The sequence below is a fragment of the Galeopterus variegatus genome, unplaced genomic scaffold (genome assembly GCF_000696425.1).
Source record: "Galeopterus variegatus unplaced genomic scaffold, G_variegatus-3.0.2 Scaffold958, whole genome shotgun sequence".
NCBI lineage: Eukaryota > Metazoa > Chordata > Mammalia > Dermoptera > Cynocephalidae > Galeopterus > Galeopterus variegatus.
The window spans coordinates 236,431-258,660 of record NW_007727069.1 but is presented as its reverse complement, the minus strand read 5'-3'; the positions used below and the strand labels follow the sequence as shown (position 1 = coordinate 258,660).

At 41.5% G+C, this 22,230-nt stretch overlaps 1 protein-coding gene across 1 annotated transcript in view; it reads right to left on the bottom strand.

Moving 5' to 3' along the window:
• DCAF5 (DDB1 and CUL4 associated factor 5) overlaps nucleotides 1–22,230 on the bottom strand; it is a 96,604-nt gene that overhangs the window by 23,881 nt on the left and 50,493 nt on the right. Inside the window, exon 6 of the mRNA XM_008573714.1 lies at nucleotides 15,286–15,499. Within this exon, the coding sequence (XP_008571936.1) occupies nucleotides 15,286–15,499 (214 nt within the window). The remainder of the gene's footprint in view (nucleotides 1–15,285; nucleotides 15,500–22,230) is intronic.

The window sequence follows — 22,230 nt, the reverse complement described above, 5'->3', positions numbered from 1 at the left end:
TCACTGGCTGAGCGCGGTGCGGGCAACAGCACACCAAGGGTTGTGATCCCCTTACCGGTCACGAAAAAAAAGGTAAATCTCATGTTATGTTTACTATACTGTAATTAAAAAAAAAATAAATTAGTGCAGAAAATAAAAACAAGGTGCCTCCCAGAGATCTTTTATGCAAGGACAAACACCCTGAACTTCCCTAATGCCAGTTGACATCTCTTAGCAGGAAGCCATTGCCAACTCTGCCACAAGTTAGTGCCAGAGGCATAGGCAATCCCCTTCTACATGGAAGTTTCAAACTGCTTTATCTCAAAAAGACAGGACACTAAGCCAGATCTAATTTGGTCTCATAAAAGCATTGTCTAACATGGTCTAACAGCAACAAGTGAGCTATTCTGAGAGCTCATTTATTTCCAAAGATTAACAAAAATGTTTTACTTTAAGTTGAAGTCAGCATTATTTCCTGCCTTTTGACCCCATCTGCTTATTTTCCTATATATATAAAAAAAAAAGGCCTACAGTTTTCTAAGAAAAACTTTGCACTTCAAAAGGACACTATGAACAATTCCAATTAACTGTATACAACATCATGCCTAATGTAAAAACTTTACTAAATACTTTGCAATCATTTAAAAACCAATTTACTAGTTTTCAAAACTCTTGTAGGAACATGAAAGAAGAGACAAAGGCAGGGAGACTTTGTTTAAAGATGAAGAAACTGGGCCGAACCTGTGGCTCACTCGGGAAAGTGCAGCGCTGGGAGCACAGCCCCAGCACCGAGGCCGCAGGTTCGGATCCTATATAGGGATGGCCGGTGCGCTCACTGGCTGAGTGCAGTGTGGGCGACACCAAGCCAAGGGTCCTGATCCCCTTACCTGTCGCAAAAAAAAAAAAAAAAAAAGAAAAACAAAAGATGAAGAAACTGCTATGCATAGGGGCTAGGTGATTGGCTCAGGACAGAGTAGAAAAAGCAGTGGGCTCAGTTTCCTCATTTGCAAAATGAGAGAACTGGAGTGGTTGTTCTCTGAGGCTCATTCAATTATAAGATTCTATGATTACTGTGTGCAAGCCACATCAGACTTTAAAGTCCCTAAGCTGCCAGCTCAAGTGACTTGACAAGTCACTACACAAATATGCTCAAGACAACGAAGCTCAAAGACTAAGCCTGTTACACTTCACTTAAAAAGTTTCTTAAATAAACAACAACAAAAACACGAACTTAAAAATGGGCAAACATTGGGCCGGCCCGGTGGCGCACTGGATAGTGCGCCGCTTGGGAAGCGCGGCAGCGCTCCCGTCCGAGGGTTCGGATCCCACGTACAGACCGGCTCCCGCTCACTGGCTGAGCGAGGCGCGGGAGCAACGCCGAGGCTTGCGATCCCGTCGCCGGTCCCCGGTCCGGTACGGGGGCAACACTGAGGGTTGCGATCCGTTGCCGGACACGGATAAAAGAAAAAAAAAAAAAAAAAGGGCAAACACCAAGGCCAAGGGTTCAGATCCCTGTACCCGCCAGCCGCCAAAAAAAAAAAAAAAAAGGGCAAACACCAAGGCCAAGGGTTCAGATCCCTGTACCCGCCAGCCGCCAAAAAAAAAAAAAAAAAGGGCAAACACCAAGGCCAAGGGTTCAGATCCCTGTACCCGCCAGCCGCCAAAAAAAAAAAAAAAAAGGGCAAACACCAAGGCCAAGGGTTCAGATCCCTGTACCCGCCAGCCGCCAAAAAAAAAAAAAAAAAGGGCAAACACCAAGGCCAAGGGTTCAGATCCCTGTACCCGCCAGCCGCCAAAAAAAAAAAAAAAAAGGGCAAACACCAAGGCCAAGGGTTCAGATCCCTGTACCCGCCAGCCGCCAAAAAAAAAAAAAAAAAAAAAAAAAGGCGGGGTGGAGTGGGTAGCAGAGCACTTCTCCAAAGAAGAAATATACCATGGCTATATACAAATGGCCAATGAGCGCATGAAAAGATGTTCATCATCACTAATCACTAGGGAAATAGAAATCAAGACAATAAGATACTACTTTACCTCCATTAGGATTGCTATTATTAAAAAACAAAGGGCCGGCCCGGTGGCGCACTGGATAAGTGCGCCGCTTGGGAAGCGCGGTGGCGCTCCCGCCCGAGGGTTCGGATCCCACATACAGACCGGTTCCCGCTCACTGGCTGAGCGAGGCGCGGGTTGCCGGACATGGAAAAAGACAAAAGACAAAAAAAAAAATAAAATAAAAAATAAAAAAAATAAAACAGTTCTTTGAAAAATTAAAGATAGAATTACAATATAATCCAGCAATTCTACTTTTGGTTATATATCCAAAAGGATTGAAAGCAATATTAGAGATATTTGCAAACTATGTTCATAGCAGTACTATTCATAATAGCTAAATGGTGGAAGTAACCAAGTGTCCACTGACAAAATACTATTGAGCTTTAACAAGGAAGAAAGTTCTGATACATGATACAATATGGATGAACCTTAAGGACATCATGCTAAGTGAAATAAGCTAATCACAAGAAGACAAATACTGCATGATTCCACTTATGTGAGGTACCTACAGTAGTCAAATCACAGAGACAGAAAGTAGACTGGTGGTTGTCAGGAGCTGGCGGGGAGGGCGAGCGAGGAATTAGTGTTTAATGGGTATAGAGTATGAGTTTTGGATAATGAAAAAGTTCTAGAGATGGGTGGTGATGACGGTTAATACTACTAAATCATATGCTTTTTAAAAGTTTTCTTTACAAAGAGAATCCTTATTGCACTGACTTTAGAGTCTCCAGTAACCCTTTGCAGTTTATGGCACTATCTGGTTGAAGTTATCAAGCTGAAATTCAGGAGCCCAAGGGTTTTCTTCTCATAACCTGTTTTGCAAAATAACTACTAGTTATGGGGAAAGATTTATTCATTACACACTAACCAAGAATTTATATGCCAGGCACTTTGGCGCTCACGGATATGTAATGTAAGGTAATACGTGGATTCCCATGGAGCTTAAATCAAGTAGAAAATATAAAAAAATATAAGCATATAACTACCATTCCATGAAATAAAAATTGCTAGGTGCTATTATGAGAAATAAGATGCCTGGTGATTCACGGAAGAGTCAAGACAAGATAGATTTGAGCACTGAGCCAGCCTCAGGGAAAGATGTGGTTTAAAGGCAAAAGGATGGAAGGAGTAAAGATAAAGCGATGGTGTAGTCTACTATTTTAACAGAAACAGGAAGTATGATGTAGCTCACTCCCTGATACCCTGCTCATATACCTCAGGCCTTACTGCTGTATATATTTTGCCTGATCTCCCACTCCCAATATCCATATCTTTGCCTGAGGGTTTTCTCTGAAGCCTTGGAGTCTGCAAGCTGCTCTGGGGAATGAACACTCCACAGAAGCAGCCCTTAACCAATGACTGAAGGGAGTTGGTTTATCAATATCCCAGCTTCCTTGTCCCCAGGTAGAATAACTCTGACATGCCTGCTCTATACAATTTCCCTCTCAGGATCAAACTCCATCGTCCATAGTGTAGTTAGCTCACTAAATCACCCTTCCTTTACCTGTCTCACTTCCCTCCTCCTCTGCTACTAGTTACTGTGTTTGCAAATAAACTACTTGCACCTAAAACTCGAGCCTAAATTAAGATGGGGGCAGGAGGACAGAACACAAAAGAACTGCCCACTAATTATATATATGTAACATATAACTTATGACTCAACATCTCATCATTTCACACTCTACGTTTAAAAAAGGCTATAACCCTGTTCCCCACACATAAACAAAAGTAAATACTGAAAAAGATTGAGCTAAGGCTGGGCTTATCAGAGGTTTTACTATTTCATTGTAAAAGATCAGTGCTTTCTTATTTGTTCAGCTATTCACCGGGACAAAGCCATGAAAAGGTAAAAGGGAATTCCCAGACAGAATACTGACTCAAAAGACCGCCTTAGAAGGAAGAACTACTACCCCACAAAGTTAAAGCCTGTTGGATTTAATATGATAGCTCCTAAAATGCATAGAAAACACATAACATATACAGGCTTCCTCTCAGGGAAGCAACTCCTGACCTCTCTTCCCCTTGGAACTGCTCCTCCACCCACCACAAGGGAGCAGCTCAAGATGATTTCTTTTTTTTTTGTCTTTTTCCGTGTCTGGCAACGGGATCGCAACCCTCGGTGCTGCCCCCGCACCTCGCTCAACCAGTGAGCGGGAACCGGTCTGCATGTGGGATCCGAACCCTTGGGCGGGAGCGCCGCCGCGCTTCCCAAGCAGCGCACTTATCCAGTGCGCCACCGGGCCGGCCCTCAAGATGATTTCTAAGGAGGGAGCCTTGACCCACTGATGTATAGTCAGACTGCTTAAGTAGTCACACATACTGGAATCACAAAACTGCCCTGAGGAATTCATTTATTGCATTTCATGGTTGTCTGCTGGACCCCTTCCAACATTAAAAGTTGGCTGCCTGCCGGCCCAGTGGCGCACTCAGTACAGTGCGGCGCTTGAGAGCGCAGTGGCGCTCCCGCCATGGGTTCGGATCCCATATAGAGACCGGTCCGCTCACTGGTTGAGCACGGTGCGGGCACGACACCGAGGGTTGCGATCCCGTTACTGGTCACGAAAAAAGACAAAAAGGAAAAAAAAAAAAAAGTTGGCTGCCTGGGATATTGCTGACTGTGAGACACTGAAGTAAAAATGAGTTCATTTCTTTATTCATTAAACCAATATTTATTGAATGTCTACTATGTGTTGGGCACTGTTCCAAGGAAGGGAGTACAGAATTGATCAATACAGACCCTGTCTCTGCCCTCATGAAGCTTACATTTCATTGGGTAAAAAAATTATATACATATAAAATGTGGGTAGAATAAAAAATTTAAACAAAAAATACATATGATGTGTTCAGTGGTGCTAAGTATTATAGAGAAAAATTAAACAGCAAGTTAGCACATATAGGAGTGCTGGGGGTGGGTTTAGTTAGCTTCCATTTTTTATAGGGTCACAGAAGGCTGCTCTGATAAAATGGCATTTTGAGCAGAACCCTGAAGGAAATGAGGGAGCAAGTTATGTGGATATCTGAGAGAAGAGTATTCCAGGAAAGGGGACAAAATTCTGGCTATTTTAAAATATAAAGTGGCCATTAAGAGCTCTTTTGTTTGCTTTTTTTTTTTTTTTAAGCCATGCAGAAATAAAGATTATTTCAAGCAGGTTGAGTGCAGAGATACATTTAATATCATCTGTGCAGTTGGAAAGATTCCTCTCTTCTAAAGCTGTGATGAAAGGATCAGCACCTCCTGGACTTGAGCTCGGTAGGAGCCTCCAACTAAGGACCTGGTAATGGTTAGTGCTCAAGAGGACTAATAGGGCTTTGCAAGTTTTGAGGGCCATCTCACGAACATTTGGTGCGGGATACAAGAAAAAAATAAGCAAGAAAACAAAGACCAAACCTTGCCAATGCCAATCACTATCAAAAGAAACTTAAAGTACACAATTACATTAAAATTAATTGAACACAATAATTATTTAAATTAACCAGAAAACTGAATTTCACTGCAAGTGATGAAACTAGAAGTGTAGGTTTCTCAAGTCAGGCACAGAAAGAGAAATACCACATGTTCTCACTTATTGGTGGGAGATAAAAATAAATAAATAAATTCACACACGCACACATACACACACAAAAAAAAACCAGAGGGGAGAAGAAGACATAACAATTACAATTCCTTGAAGCTGACACAACAAGCATACAGAAAGGACATTGTTGGGTGGGAGGGGGGTGAGGGAAGAGGGAGGGAGGTTTCGGTAATGGGCCACAATAATCAACCACAATGTATATCGACAAAATTAAAAAAAATTTTTTAATTTAAAAAAGTAAAAAAAAGAAGTATAGGTTTCTCTCTCTCTCTCTTCCCTGTTATCCAGATAATTAATTTCAGACAGTATGTGTGCATTTTCACCCAGGGAATATGGTATTTTGAGTCTGAAGCTGACCTGAAGTAAGGGGCTTCTGGCCTAGATAACAGTAAGGTCTGGCAGCAGACAGCCTTCTATAAATGGGCAAACTATAGAAACATAATAGAAAAAATGGTTACCTATAATTCCTTTAACATTTTTATTCTCTTTTGTAGTGTAGAAAGTTTAAGAAGTGAAGAAACTTTCGATGTTCACATTTTTAAATCATCCCATAAAAAAACTAAAAAGTACTATTCAGTTTAGAACAGCAAAAGCTAAACAAGGTGGTATTAAGTTTGTGGCCAAGCAGGAACATGAATATTAAGAATTTATTACCTTTTCTGTGTTCTTTTTTTCACATCATTCTAAATGGTGATGAATAAACCACAAATTAAAAACTTACTTCATATGAATCTTTTACCTCCTATCCTAACTGAGAAGAACAGGGCAGAGCTCTAAAGACGAAGGAAGAATGTTTTAGATACTCTGTTATCTAGGTAATAGAGTACCCAACTCCCAAAGTGCTCTGACTTGAGGGGTAGGCATGAGACCCATAGACTATTACTTCAGATCAGAGAGTGGAAGACATACTTAATTTTAATTTGGCTTTGTAGGTAAGATGGGTGATACCAACGCGAAAATGAGCATGAGTTGTATGGATCCATATTATCCATAATCCCTCCCAGCTGGCCACAAAGGTTAAAGGATGGCCACACTCTGACCCACCTCTCTATTCACACATTCAGTGGTCCAAGAGAGCAGCCTGTTTACTGATCTGAAGACAGGCTAGATATTCTAAATAGAGCTAACCTGAGGCCAGTGCATGGTGAGGTTTTATCTAATCCACTGTCAGTACAGAGGTATTAACTTGCTCAGGCATAGGAAGAGATTAACAACTGCTCCTCTGAATAGATTTCAAGAAGGAACCACCACTGTCACCACCACGAACAACGCTGAAAAGATTACCACACTGGCACTCTGTCACTGCCTCATTTGCTCAAAGGGCAATCAGTCAGAGGGCATTTGACTAACCTTTATAGAAAACAGCCACTCAAGTAAAACTCCCTACTCTCTGGTACTTTTGTAATGCCCAGCATCTCCTCCAAGAACACATGCCCCTTTCTTCATCTCTTAAATTATACATGTGCTCTTGAAAGATCTTTTTCTATTTGCAAAGGTGTTTTGCTGGCTGAATACCCAGAGAAGCTCATGCCTTTAAATATACAGGCCACCTTTGTAGAGTTGCCCAAGTCACGAGAACTTTTTAGTGACTTGAAGGTTCAAAGAAGGATCTAAAAACATGGCCTGCCACAGCAAAACTGCTTACTAAATAAAAGCTTCCTGGAAAAAAAAATCAAATTTAATAGCATCTTCAAACAAAACAACTATTTGTTCCTCCCTAACACCTTTATTTAAAACTTAATGGTTAAGCAAACCAATGAAAGGACTAATTTGGAATATACGAAACTCCCTAACATTTACATTCTAAGACCTAATTGGATTTAGAAATATAAACAAAAAATGTCCCTCTCCCCCAAAATCCAAGTAAAAAAGAAGAAAAATTTCTAGAAAGCAGGAAAGACAAGCCATTCACCTGATATACTCTAAGAATAACCCAGAATATATCTTTGCCAACAGAAAAATCTCTCACTACTCTCCAGACAGACAAGACACACATACACAGGAGGGTACTTCAAAAAGTTCATTGAAAGATTCGTATTATCTTTCCATTCCATTTTTCCATGAACTTCTTTAAGTACCCTTGTCTGTTTGTGGTGTGCATGTTTGCACAGCATTTGATATTCCTAAACATCTGCTGATTGAAGAAAAAAACATATCAATCAGTTACTATTCATTGAGTACAGATCAACTTACACAGTTCTCTCCAAAGGCTCCTTCTATGGTAATTGATTAATTATTCACCGGTAAATGGCATGCCTGTCTAATTAACTGTATGGACTAAGATAGAAAAACCAGATGGCTTTCTAGCCTGGATCAGTAACAGCAGAGAGGCTGCTATTTAACATTTAAATCAAACACAAGTCTTACTTCCCCCTGACCTCTTGTCAGAAGGGGAAAAAATGTGATTGAACAGCTTTGTGATGTGCTCTCTAGAAGACTACTTCCAGGAAAAGGTTTGCTAATTGGTAAATAATACACATTTGACCATATCATTTATACCCTGTGCCTGCCACAAATACCATCCAAAGCAATCAGTATAAAATATCTTTGGAAATGGGCAAAACCATAGATTTATTTTATTTGTGGTAGGAGAAATAGAATTCCATTGGCTCCCAATAAAAGCATATAAATATTCATACCCACAAGATTAATACTATTTTTGCATGTGAAGTTACATTATTCTTGTTTCTTTGGACCATTTGCCATTTCAGCTCCATCAGGCTCCTGGAATCCTTTGGTTTATTATAATAACCAACCTTTACGGGTTCTGAGTGGGAAAAATTCTATTAATAAAGAAATATTTCATAAAAGCAGCCAAAAATAGTCAAATAATCAGTACAGAAGAAATTTTTATTTAAATGCTCTAAATCACCAACAGCTGCTTGTAACAAAGTAGCTACATTACTTAAAGATGAATATTTATTTAGCAAAACTCTTTTTGGAAACCTGGGCAAGATGAGGAGCCATCAACCAAACGGCCTTCAGCCCTCAGTCTCTCCTCTGTGGGCCTCGGTTTTTGTAGTTGGGGACTGGGAAGTGGGCAGGTGGCATCACTCACTCCAGTCCGCATATGAGTACTTACACTCTTCGTCAAGCAAGGTGTCTCCCAGCGTTCTGAGGAAGGAACATTATTTTCCTTTTTCTCCAAAACTTGAAGGGACCCAGAATAAGAGGCATAGCTACTGAAAGTAAAGTCTCTAAGGAGGATGGGGCAGGTAGAGTAGGAAAGGCTATACTTTGTTTCCCTTCATCAATATCTACCAGGATTTCCTAGTGGGGTCCAGATTCCCAGCCAGAAGCCATGCATTAATGGAGAACTGTCATGTCGTGCCACCACATCACATCAATTCCATTTGTTCCTAAGAAGAAATCCAGTTCACCTAGTGCTCCTTTTCAGCTAAACAATTATAAATCAGACCATAACTAACAGGCCTGTGGATACTCCAAAACCTTTTAAGCTTTCTAAGTTCTAAAACTTCATGAGTAAATGGACTAAAAGATGATCTAATCCACTGGTAAAAAATCTTAATCCAAGACTGATAATACCTGAGCCTCTAGGTTGCAGCAGTTCCATAAACCCCTTATTATTATATGCAAAACTATGTGGATATGTGCATTTTTCTGAGATTAGTATTCATAGCTTTTAGACTTTCAAAGAGGTCCAGGATTCAGAAAGTTATAAATGGCTGACTTAATAAACAACTTATTTTCAATCTACCTGCTCTTTAAGAAACAAAAAATTTCCTAAAATATTCACTCCCTAAACAATACATACAAGGAGTTCTTCTGCCACCACATTCTGTATTTAACTCCTCCTCATCAGCCCCTGGAAGACCATACCACCTCATGATCTCTATAACACAGGTGGCAGCATGCCTATGAGGAAGAGAGTATAATCACAAGCAAGAGGCTGAGTCTAGTCTTGGTTCTGCTACCTATTAGATCTGCCATTTCAAACTACTCTGGCCCTCGGTTTCACATAGGTATAAAACCTGTCCCAACTAACCCAAAGGTTGCTGGGAAGATTCATTATACTATTGGATATGAAAGTACTTTAGAAGTTAAAGGGCTAAAAATGTATAAGATACAATTAGCCTAAAGTCACAAAACAAATCAAAGGATAGAACCCAAGAATTGAATTTCCCCTATTAAAAGTAGATATTTATTTAAGATAAAGGAGAACATATAGCAAGCCAGGCCCCCAGTGGGCTTAATCAGGGCTGCATGAGTTATAAAATGCAAAGTTATAACTTTATAGGGTGCTTCTCTGGCCTGGAGAGCACTTACTGGTGCATTCCTGCACCTCTGCTATACCCATATAATATCAACACAGAAAGGCTGAGTGGTGATGTAATGTCTGAGGCCAGGCCACATAATCAAGGCCATTTTGTTGGATTTACAGGGTACACGTCAGCTCTTTTCTCCAGAAGATGGGACAGGATGATTTCATTATCATGTTTTTTGGGGTCTTGCCATCTATTAAGTTCAAAAGAAAGACCTATGTAAGAGATACCAGTGCTCAGATACTCCAGCGCTCATCTCTTTCAAGAAAACTTTATTATACTTTCTCCTTCCTTCCCCATCTCACTTTCAACAAGATGTAGGGACTATTAGGCCAGGCAGTAGGTGACACTAAGGCAGTAGGTGAGTCTAAGAGAAGATTTTTAAATGCTCAGACTGTCTATTTCTAGGCACACAGGAGCTAGCCTGAAAGACTTACTTCCCAGAAGCCTGAACCGCTCTGCTGGACTCACAATCCAGGACAAGAGCCATTTAAGGAATTGTGAAAGAAAGGGAACAAAAGCAGAGTACTGTCTTACAAGTGTGTGCCAAAAAGCTAGCAGGTGTAACACTGGCATCCTTTTTTAACCCGGTAAAGAAACTGGTTCACTGAGCATATAGAGGGGAGTGTGAAGATTAGAAGGCAAAATGCACTCAGTCTTGAGGGAGAAAACAAAACAAAAAAATCCCAGTATGATATGAAAGCAAGGAGAACCCTTGGATTCAGGCACCTCCAGAGGAAGGAATACTGTTTTACTGCAAGATTCCTCACTATATTGCAAGACTAGAAAGTGGGTTGGCTTAAAAAAAAAAAGTTCAAGCCTTTAGTTGGAGCTAATTGTTTCTTCTGACAGCCAGCCAACCTGATGCCACTTCTGTCACCTGATCTGATGGTGGAAGTTATTAAACTTGAATAATTAAAATATATTAGAAGTAAACAAACCATGTATTTGTAGGCAAAAGCAGGGAAGACAGATTGCATATAGGGCTTTGAATAAAAATCTCAAAGAGGATACAGTCTGGCAACGTCATGTGAATGTGTTTACCACAGCATTCTGACACATACTAAGTGCTCAGTAAATATCTGCTTTCTTTTTTTTTTTTTCCTTTTTTGTCTTTTCTCGTGACCAGTAACGGGATCGCAACCCTCAGTGTCGCGCCCGTACCGCGACCGGCAATGGGATCGCAACCCTCGGTGTCGCGCCTGCACCGCACTCAACCAGTGAGCAGACCAGTCTCTATACGGGATCCGAACCCTTGGCGGGAGCGCCACCATGCTCTCAAGCACCGCACTCTACCAAGTGCGCCACTGGGCCGGCCCGTGCTTTCTTATTTTAAAAGATGGAAGAGGAAAAAGGCATGAAGTTAGGACAAACCAGAAAACAGGAAATTGTCTGCACTCATCCATGGGTTAATGACAGATCAAGGAGTTAGACATGAGGAAAAAAACACCCTGCTGGATGAAGTTCAGAGATTTCACACTGGTGGCTCAAGAGCAGAATAGGTATGGTGCACAGATTTATTTCATCTATGCAATAAAGAATGAATTTGCTGCAATATTTAAAAATCAGGAGACTTCACATAAAAATCTTTATTTCTTACCTTCCCTTGAAATAAACCAGAGGCCTTGGCAACACATGAAAACAATGGGCTGAAGCTCAGTAGAAGCTATTCCATTTAAACAGTATGTGGGCTCTCCCTTGGCCACAGTTCCCACCGTTCTCTATTGTTTATTCCCAGTCCAAGCCACTAATTTTGCTGCTTGCCTTGCTCCTGTTAGCATCAAGTTTTGACCATTTGTATAGTGAAAAGGGATCTCTTCTGAGAACCCCCAAATCTGAGTTCTAGTCCTGGCTCAGCTACAAACTTGTATATTTTGTGACTTGTGTACCTAACCTCTTTGAGCTTCAGCTTTTTCATCTATAAAAGGAAAAGTCTGTACAAAATGATCTCTAATAGTTCTATAATTAGAATTTATCTACATTGGTGGCACTGAGCATGGCAGAGACACAAAGTAGGCTCAGCATATTTCACACCTTATTCCCTGAGTCCAATTTCTTGAAATGTTAATTTCATTTTGAGGCTAATGAATTACCTAGTGAACCTAAGATAGTCTAAAAAGAAATACAGGCTCTTTGGCACAATATCTGGGTCCGTTTGTGTGGACTGAGTAATCTCATAGTAATTAAAAGCCAGAACACTGTCTCAGATAGATAGCATCGCTTACTGCTTTTCTTGCCCATGTTCACTCCTATTATGGAAATTCTCAGATTCCTCTCTGGGATGGTTACCCAGCCTATGACTAAATGAAGAGTTCCAGAGCACAGAGCCTCAGGCTGTGGGCGTTCTCAGAGTATACAGGAATGAGGTCAAACACAAAGACCAATATAAGGAGAAGGTAGGCTTTGGAATTTGAAAGCAGCAAAAAAAAATCCTGTATGGAGCCAGCCCGTGGCTCACTTAGAAGAGTGTGGTGCTGATAACACCAAGGCCACGGGTTTGGATCCCATATAGAGATGGCCAGTTAGCTCACTTGGGAGAGCGTGGTGCTGACAACACCAAGTAAAGGGTTAAGATCCCCTTCCTGGTCATCTTTTTAAAAAAATCCTGTATGGAGCCAGCCCGTGGCTCACTTAGAAGAGTGTGGAGCTGATAACACCAAGGCCACGGGTTTGGATCCCATATAGAGATGGCCAGTTAGCTCACTTGGGAGAGCGTGGTGCTGACAACACCAAGTAAAGGGTTAAGATCCCCTTCCTGGTCATCTTTTTAAAAAAATCCTGTCTGACTAGTCAAAGAATATATACATCAGTCCTACAGATCATACCGTAACCATGGCAGCTGCTACTTTAGCCCTGAGTATGGAAATTCAAAGCATATAAATCACCTTTGAGAAACATGTTCTAGAAGTAGGACAGTAAGTTTGTCTTCTTGTGCAACACTTTAAAAACTATAAGCTCAGTAGATTAGTTTTACTGTAAATCTATTATTTAATTCATCCTTCTAAACGCCCCTGGTAGTGGTTGAGCAGGAAAAATGATACTCATCAAACCTAATTTACAGATAGAGAAAACTTAGGCCAGAAAGCTAAATACCACATATTGACCAAAGTACTCAACATTCACTTCAACAAATATTTATCGTGCTCTAACTGTACCAGGATTTGCAGACAAGACAATGATGAATTAACTATATTTCTTAGTCCCTAAGGAGTGAACAAAAAAGCTAAACATAAATTCTCATCCTCATTCATCCAAGAAAAAACACTTACCCCGACCAAAAAACAGTCTAGTTTGTCAGAGAGAATGTAATACTCATAAACTCTTCCCACAGAACAAAAGTCACAAATAATAAATTAGTCAAATCTGAATAGAGAAAACCAATAGCCATTCAATGTTTTTATCATTATACATAACCTGAAAGGCAAAAACAACTATATTTTCAATATACATTGAAATACAAAAAATACTTTGTGTGGCTCTGACCACATCTGGAAACATTTTTAGTTATCTGTAGGGCAACTGAGGATGATATTACTGGCATCTAGTGGAAAGAGGGCAGGGATGCTGCTAACCATCCTACAGTGCACAGGACAGTCCCACACAACAAAGAATTATTCAGACCAAATGTCAATAGCACTAAGGTTGAAAAACCATGGTCTACATGCTCTACATTTTGGCTAGAGGCCTTTGTTTTGGGTCTTTTAAGGACTCCACGCAGACAAGCTTTGGCTGCTAATATACAACCTTAAGAAAACACAACACCTATTTTCCTTCATCTCTTTTACCTTTCCCTCAGCACCTGTGTTTCTGCCAATAAAGCCTAATAAGCCATTTCATTTACCACATGTTCTTTATTATTCAATGAAATAAGACTCACACGCATAAGTAGTTGACAGAAAATGGAAAATCAACAAAAGCAAAGGGAAAAAGGAAGAGAGGGAGGGGCGTGGTTGTCATTTCCACAGCCAAATGAAGCTAAAGCAACCATTCTGCATACCAGAAATAATTGTGAATCTGATCATCTCTAGAAACTGCTTCTTCCCACCCAAGAAACAAATGGCTTGCAGCACCATATAGGCAAATGAAAACTTAAGTTATTTGGGCACGGTGGCCTCCTCAAGGAGATATCTTTTATGTAACTGAGGCCACCTAGTGGTTTCCAGTGTGAATCTCAGCTAAGTAGGCCCTAGGACTCCAACCTGGGTATAATTCTGAATTTGGATATATATTCTGTATTTATAAGAGAGGAAATCCCTAGCTTAGAAAACTTAAAAGAATATTCCCATCTATCTACATGAAACTCAATTCAACAAGCATTTATTCTGCTCCTACTACATATACTAACCTTTAAACTACAACATTAGGGAACCTTTAATAACCTCAGTCTAGGGAGAAAAATCAGCTTCTGCCTCCAAAATGCAGGGTCTTAGCAACTTCTCAAAGAATTGATTCTTTTATGCCTCTTGCCCAGAAACAATTCTAAAGAGGTGGGGGTACAGCATGTCAGAATTATATGCCAAAACTTGACATAGTTTATAGGCCCAAAGATGAGAATACTAAGCATTGGCAAGAAACTAAAGTTTCTCTTTTTTCCAATCTAGATGTGAAGTAGCAATAAGATTCGTTGTGCTTGAGAAGAAAAAAATTCTATTTGTTTGATCAATCTTTCTTTATATTTGTCTTTACTCAGCTCAGTTACTCAGACCAGTCCAACAGGTCACTGACAACTACTTCAGAACTTCTATAGCCAAGACAGACAGGTGCAATTATGCCAAGTATGTTTTTAAACTGCCAGCTTTAAATCAACATCACTATCTCCACTCCCAGTGAGACTGAGAAAAGATGAGACTCACAGCTTGGGCTCTCCATCCCCAGTTGTGATGCTGGCAGTAAAAAGAAAAAGAGTCAGCATCTGGCTCTCACTCAAACAAAGCTGCTCAGCCCATTTCATCCAAGAAAAAGACGCCATCCCAAGAGGCCATTCAAGTTACATGTCTCTTGGACAGTACTTGGAGTGTTTCGTTCATCACTGTGTTTTATTGACACCAAAAAAAACAGCCTCTCTTACTGGCAGGCTCGTTTTCCATGAACTCTCTCCTTTCTTTTGAAATGGCACGTTCTTATAATCTTAAAATCTGTTCACCAAATTGGCAGAGCTAGGCTGCTCAGAACCACATTGTGGCCGGCCTTGGTTTATAGTGTGTGCCTCCTGTGCACCTAATGGCAGATTTGATGAAGAAACTCAATATTCATTATGCCAGAATGCCCCCAGACACTTACTGATTCCCCTTAGTTGTTTCTAACTGACGTGATGCTAACGAGAAATAGAGACCAGTACAGAGAGAACAATCAGAGAGGAAAGCAGGAGTGTGGGGATGCAGAAGGCAAGGGGCACTTACCTGGTCACGATCTCCTGCAAAACAGCAGCTTTTCATGGTGCATGAGTTGAAGTAACCCTGATTGTCAAACTGGAACACAGGCAGGCGGGAGTGGATGTCATAGAGCACAGGGGGCAGGCGACGCCGCAGGGCCAGGAGCTGGGTCCCGTTGCTGTTGAATCGCACACTCATGGCACTTTGGAGGGACAGGTTGCCACCGTAGCGCAGGAGAGAACTGGAAGGTAGAAAGCACAGGGATCAGGCATGAGGCAGGCTAGATAAGAGTCTGAAAAACACACTGGGGCTGGCCACTTAGCTCAGTTGCTTAGAGAGCAACCTCATAACACCAAGGTCACAGGTTCGGATTCCAGTACTGGCCAGCCACAAAAAAAAAGAAAGAAAGAAAAACACACTGAATTTATTTCTTCACATGTGCCCAGCACTTCCTGTCAGGCTTATATATCTGAATTTCAGCAAAAAGGTATATCTATGCAGTGGCTAGAAGGTAGTAATGAGGGTAAGAATGGTTCCTTGGTTACATTAGAGCAAATCACTTAGTCAGTTCTCCTTTTCCATCTCCAAAAGGTAAATTATCAGTTAAGGATATCAAGGTAAGAATAACAAAAACATCTTGAAAGAAGGAACACATTAAAATCATCAGTTGTTTTGTTTACCTAAGCTAACTGCACAACCAGAGATACTCATCAAGACTCTGGGAAGTAAGTCTTGCCCATTCTAACTGGCTAATCATGGATGGTATTTATGAAATATATTCACCCTTTGTATTAGAGGTACAGGAGCCATCAACAAGAACAATAGATACTTTAATGTTTATTCTGGATGTTTTTTCAATAATCATTTTATTACTTAAGCATAGTAAGCATTTATTTTTGAATTTTTAATCTGTTCACAGAGAATTTTTATAGTCTATATGGCATGACTAGAGAGTAAATATTAAAGAAAAAATTTTATATTTAAATGCAGAGCAAGTAGTATGACTTGTTTCCCTTTACAATTCCCAACGAGTTTATAGTTAGCTTTGGTTAATACATATAATTGCATTTATCTAGCTTCACACAGTATGGTTCTAAATGATTTCTTTTGATGACTCAAGATACTTTCATTGTTACAGTGAACCGGATGGCCATGAACATTAACAATTATAGGGCCGGCCCGGTGGCGCACTGGAGAGTGTGCCGTTGGGAGCGTGGCGGTGCTCCCGCTGAGGGTTCGGATCCCATGTGGAGACCGGTTCCTGCTCACCGGCTGAGCGCGGTGCGGGCGCAACACCGAGGGTTGCGATCCTGTTACCGGTCAGTAAAAAAGACAAAAAGGAAAAAAAAAAAAAAACATTAACAATTATACAGTGCTAATTTTAAAAGTGTGTGTGTGTGTGTGCGCGCGCGCGCGCACGCGTGTATAATCTTTCTGGCAGCCAGGATCCTTGATTACCTGGACACTATTTTATTATAGAGGAATGACTGTTCCCTGTCCATGTCAGTGCTCAATTCTTGGAGCACTGAATCACTGGTAGGAAAGTGAAATTAAATACACATGTCAAGGATACTGCAGAACAAGTGCCACCGTCAGAATTACCAACTCATTCTGCCTTACACAGATATTGTTGTCATGGAAAGGAAGCGACCCAGTAGTCTTAGAGAAGAACAGTTTATGTATCCTAGAAAATCACAGAGCTGGAAAGGGCCTAAGATACCTAAATTAGAGCCTAGAAGATCTATTTGAAACATTTTGAAGGAAGAAATTCTAATAGCATTTTACCAAGTGAAAACTTCTTTAAGAGATTTAATATTGAATGAAAATAACACATTTTCTTTTTTCTGGTAAGAGAATGACAGGGAAGATTAAAGGGACAAGAAAAAAGATATCCTGTTGGAAGAGGGGCCCTGAAACCACAGTGCAGAGGCAGCTGTCAACATAGCTTGGTCATAAAAACAGCCTATACCAACACCAGCCAGAGGCAGATCTGTGTCCCCCAAAGCAGCTTTCTCACCAAAGGAAGAAATGCTCTGGTACTGCAGCTATGTGGGGAAACAAGGCTTAGGAAAACAGCCTTTAATCCCTCTTATGAATTGGAATAAAAGGCAAGAGGGAAGAGACTTAGAAAACCATCCCTATTATTCCATACATCAAGGAGAGGTCTGGTACCCTTGCAGGCCCCAAGTAATAATCCCTGCAGAGAAATGTTTTTATAATGGTCCTAAACACAGGCCATACTCGCTTCCATACAGAGAATAAACGACAGGGCTGTTAGAACTCAGGCATTTCCTTTATAGGGTTCCCTGGCTGCCACAGGCATGTGGTGTTATCTAAACAGAGCTCAAAAACAATAAGAGGCTTTCAATCCAAAATCAGCATAGAGGGGCTGGCCCGTGGCTCACTCGGGAGAGTGAGGTGCTGATAACACCAAGGCCATGGGTTCGGATCCCGTATAGGGATGGCTGGTTATCTCACTGGGTGAGCGTGGTGCTGACAAAATCAGCATAGAGTATGCAAATAAACCAGCATCTGTAGGACTGACTAGGAGTAGGGGGTGGAAACAAGACTCAACAGAAAGAAACTGGCCAGCCCCACCAACCATAGCAACAGGGGTCTATACCAGCTTGGGCATCCCTAACAGGAAAGCTGAAGCCTCTGGTAAGTGCCCTCTGCATCTGTTAACAGGAACTTCCTCTGCCCATTCTAATCAGGCCTGTAGAGGAGTCCACCCAGGACAGCATGCAGGCCCATCCCATCCCCACCCCAGCTCCTTGACCCACCATTTGCAATCTGGCCACAATACAGGGGTCTGTCTGTGGGCTCCAGGATAGTCACTGCCTTTTTTTTGCCTATACTTCTAGACAGGGAAGTCCAAACTCTCTCACAAAGAGGTTGCCTAGAAATCTTGCTCCTAGAACGTTTAGAGGTGCTATCCAAAGAGCAGCAGCTGCCAATACTGTATACCTCATGTTTGGGCACAAAACTTGATTCCTTCCAAAGCGATGGAATGACATCTAAAATCCAGAAAGAAAGTTACATTAACTGCAGTTTCTCAGCAGGGGTTCTGCAGCTGGCCATGCCTGGTGAGAATGATAAGAATGACCTAGCTCACCAGGGAGAGAAGGCTTAGAAGCAGTTTGCCCTCACAGTCAAGATATAAAGATTATGTCAAAGATTCTGTAGTTCACGGTTCCAAGTGGAATGTGCTTGAGAAATCATCTAGAAATTTTTTTACAATGTAGAGTCTCAGGATCTACCCCCCACCCCCGATATTCTAATTCAATCTGGGAAGTGTGCCCAGGTATCTCAATTTAACAAGCAACCCCAGTGAATTTTGATGCGGGTGACTTTCAAACCATACTTTGAGAAGTAAGATTCCATTTTGGAATTTAGAGGGTAGAGAAAAAACAAGGTGGAGAGAAAAGAGTTTACCAGAGGCTCAGTGAAAAGCTAACCACACAATATGGTACTCTCTACAAGCCCCATGTATATTAGCAGAAGGGTCTACGACTCCTTTTATGATCAGAGTTCTCCACCAACAATGCCTGAAATGTTTTTTCTAGTCCTCAACACATTCCCTGAGAGAGATGAAATTTCTCATTTTCTCTGGGAAAAATGAGAATGCCTCAGTCTTAACTAGCTTTCTGGATGTTGATCTTGCTAACGAAGATGCCACTGTCTCCACCCAGATGAGATGAGCAGTACAGCAGTCCCCCCATATCCACGGTTTTGCTTTCTGTGGTTTCAGTCACCAGCAGTCAACCGTTGTCCAAAAATATTAAATGGAAAATTCCAGAAATAAATAATGCATAAGTTTTAAATTGCAAGTTGTTCTAAGTAGCATGATGAAATCTCACACTATCTTGCTCCATCCTGCCCTGGACATGAATCCTTCCTTTGTCCAGCATCCCCATGCTGTAGATGCCACCCACCCATTAGTCACTTAGTAGCCCTCTTGGTTATCAGATCAACTGTCCTGTTATTGATATCACAGTGCTTGTGTTCAAGTAACCCTTGTTTTAATTCATGTAATAGTCCCAAGGAGCAAAGTAGTGATGCTGACAATTCAGATATGCCAAAGAGAAGCTGTAAAGTGATTCCTTTAAGTGAAAAGGTGATAGTCCTTGACTTAATAAAGGGGAAAAAAAATCATATGCTGAGGTTGCTGAGATCTACAGTAAGAACTAATCTTTCATCTGTGAAATTATGAAAAAGAAAAAAGAAATTCTTGCTACTTTTGCTGCCACACCTCAAACTACAATCATTACTGCCATAGTGCATGGAAAATACTTACTTAAGATGGAAAAGGCATTAAATTCGTGGGTGAAAGACACGAACAGAAATGTGTTTCAATTGATAACAATCGGGTCCAGACCATCCTTGGTTTCAAGCACTCACTGGGGGTGTTAGAACATATCCCCCGTGGATAAGGGGGGGACTACTGTATCTTGAAAGAACTAGCAAAACAAGTTAAAATGAGTTCCAATAAAAGCATTTCTATAAGAAAAATAAAAGGAACACATCTATTCCCAACCTATCTTCAACCAAGGATTTGCTATAAAATGCAAGAAGAGTGGGGTAGGAGGTGATCCAAGGTTCAGCACACAAAGACCTACGATGAAAAACAAGCGTGCCTCAAAACATCAAAAAAATATTCCTCACTAGAGTGGTCTCCAGTATTTTTTTTTAAGATACAAAAAATACTCAACTGGACTTCTTTATTGCTCTGGCGGTGTAAAAAGAATATTTTAAGAAGTATTTTGCCAAGGCTAAGGCCTTGGAACAAAAGAGAAACAAGCCACAGCTGTTTCCAGGGAAAAGTGATAGGGAGTATCATGTCTGGCACAATACAGGGAATTGAAAAAGCTTCCAAAATCAGACTCCATGAGCCTAGATTACCATAAATCCATGATTAAGTAATTCATCTGATGCTACCTGATGGTACCAAGAAGATTTTCCAAAGTCCACTGGCATGAATTTCTTATAGTTTCTATATGAAAGTTGCATAAGACCTGTGAAATGCTTAGAGTCAAAGCACTGCTATTCCAACTCACAGACCACACGATCTGGTGTCGTACCACAAGCAGAGAGGCAAAAGCAAGGTCCTGTGAACGGGGGAAAATCTCTCCCCACCACGGTTTCTGCTTTAGGACAGGATGACCTGTAAGGAATAGGGGACATTCTGTACTTCCTATAACACAAAACATAGACTATGACAAATCGTAAAAGATACTAGAACTAGGTAAAAAGTGAGTAAGTTCTGCTCAGGTAGTCATGGTCCATGCTGATCCCATTCAAGTGTTTTCAGGGTCCCAGAAACCCTTAACCATTTTTTTTTATTTGAGTTGGAAGGGGGCTGAGGAACCGGGGCTTTCTCTTTTCTTTTCTAAAACAATCATCAGTCCCAAGATTGAAACTTCTCAAGAGGAAACCAGAACTGTTGGGCAACCAGCCCGAGAAAGATACATTGTGATATGTGACTGAAGAAACTTATTTTCCCCAGAGCATGATTCACCACCAAGTTTCTCTGGCTTGAAACACAGATCTGAGGAGACTTTCTGAATATCCACAAATTTAAGTTTGACTGAGGTTGACAGAAGGGCTTGACTACACTTCTGATAAGAGATCTTTACATAATTAAATGGCATATCCAGCCCCCTCCACAAAGCGAACATGGGTGACAGGCACTGCAGGGTTTCTAATCATCTTCCACAACAGGAATATACCTAGAGTTGAAGTGTTCTGGAGCCCAGGTTTTTGCCTTCAGCCAGAGATCTTTTTTTTTTTTTTTCCCTTTTTGTCTTTTTTCGTGACCGGCAACGGATGGCAACCCTCAGTGTCACGCCCGTACCGGACCAGGACCGGCCACGGGATTGCAACCCTAGGTGTTGCTCCCGCACCTCGCTCAGCCAGTGAGCGGCTAGTCTGTATGTGGGATCCGAACCCTCAGCAGGAGCGCTGCCGCGCTTCCTAAGCGGCGCACTGTAGCAGTGCGCCACCGGGCCGGCCCCAGCAGCCAGAGATCTTAAAAGCCACATAGAATCAGCCAAGATCTGAAAATGAATTAAGAGGCAATGCCATAGGGCCGGCCTGTGGCTCACTCGGGAGAGTGCGGTGCTGATAACACCAAGGCCACGGGTTCGGATCCCATATAGGGATGGCTGGTTTGCTCACTGGGTGAGCGTGGTGCTGACAACACCAAGTCAAGGGTTAAGATCCCCTTACCGGTCATCTTTTTAAAAAAAAAAAAAAAAAAAAAGAGGCAATGCCATAACAGATATGTTCTAGGACATTCATGACTTCCCCACAGAATTAGGGATTCAACATTTAGTCATCTGAGCTCATCAAATGACCTGCTTATTTAAAACCCACTTTACCCCAAGCTTCATGAAATATAGAGGAATTTGGTAAGCAGCCATTTAACCTTCATCTTACAGACCATCGGCCCTGACCTCACAGCATATAAAACTGGGGAGGGAGAGTTCAATGAACAGTGGTTGGCAGGAAGAAGAAAAAAGATGGCAGTTGCTACAGCAGTAGAAGGAGTGGGTAGGAAGATATGCCGGTAAACAGGCAGTCCCTAATGGTAGAAGAAACTGGGGTAGGTGTACTGAGTGTTGGGTGACAAGGCCACAAAGGTAGAGAAATGTTGAAAAGGAAAGAAAGTCCAGGAAAAAATCCTAAGCAGAAAAGGGCCTGGAGGGGGCCGGCCCAGTGGCGCACTGCTACAGTGCGCCGCTTGGGAGTGCGGCGGTGCTCCCGCCGAGGGTTCGGATCCCATATAGGGATGGCTGGTTTGCTCACTGGGTGAGCGTGGTGCTGACAACACCAAGTCAAGGGTTAAGATCCCCTTACCGGTCATCTTTTTAAAAAAAAAAAAAAAAAAAAAAAAAAAGGGGGGGGGGGGGGCCGGCCCGTGGCTCACTCGGGAGAGTGCGGTGCTGATAACACCAAGGCCCCGGGTTCGGA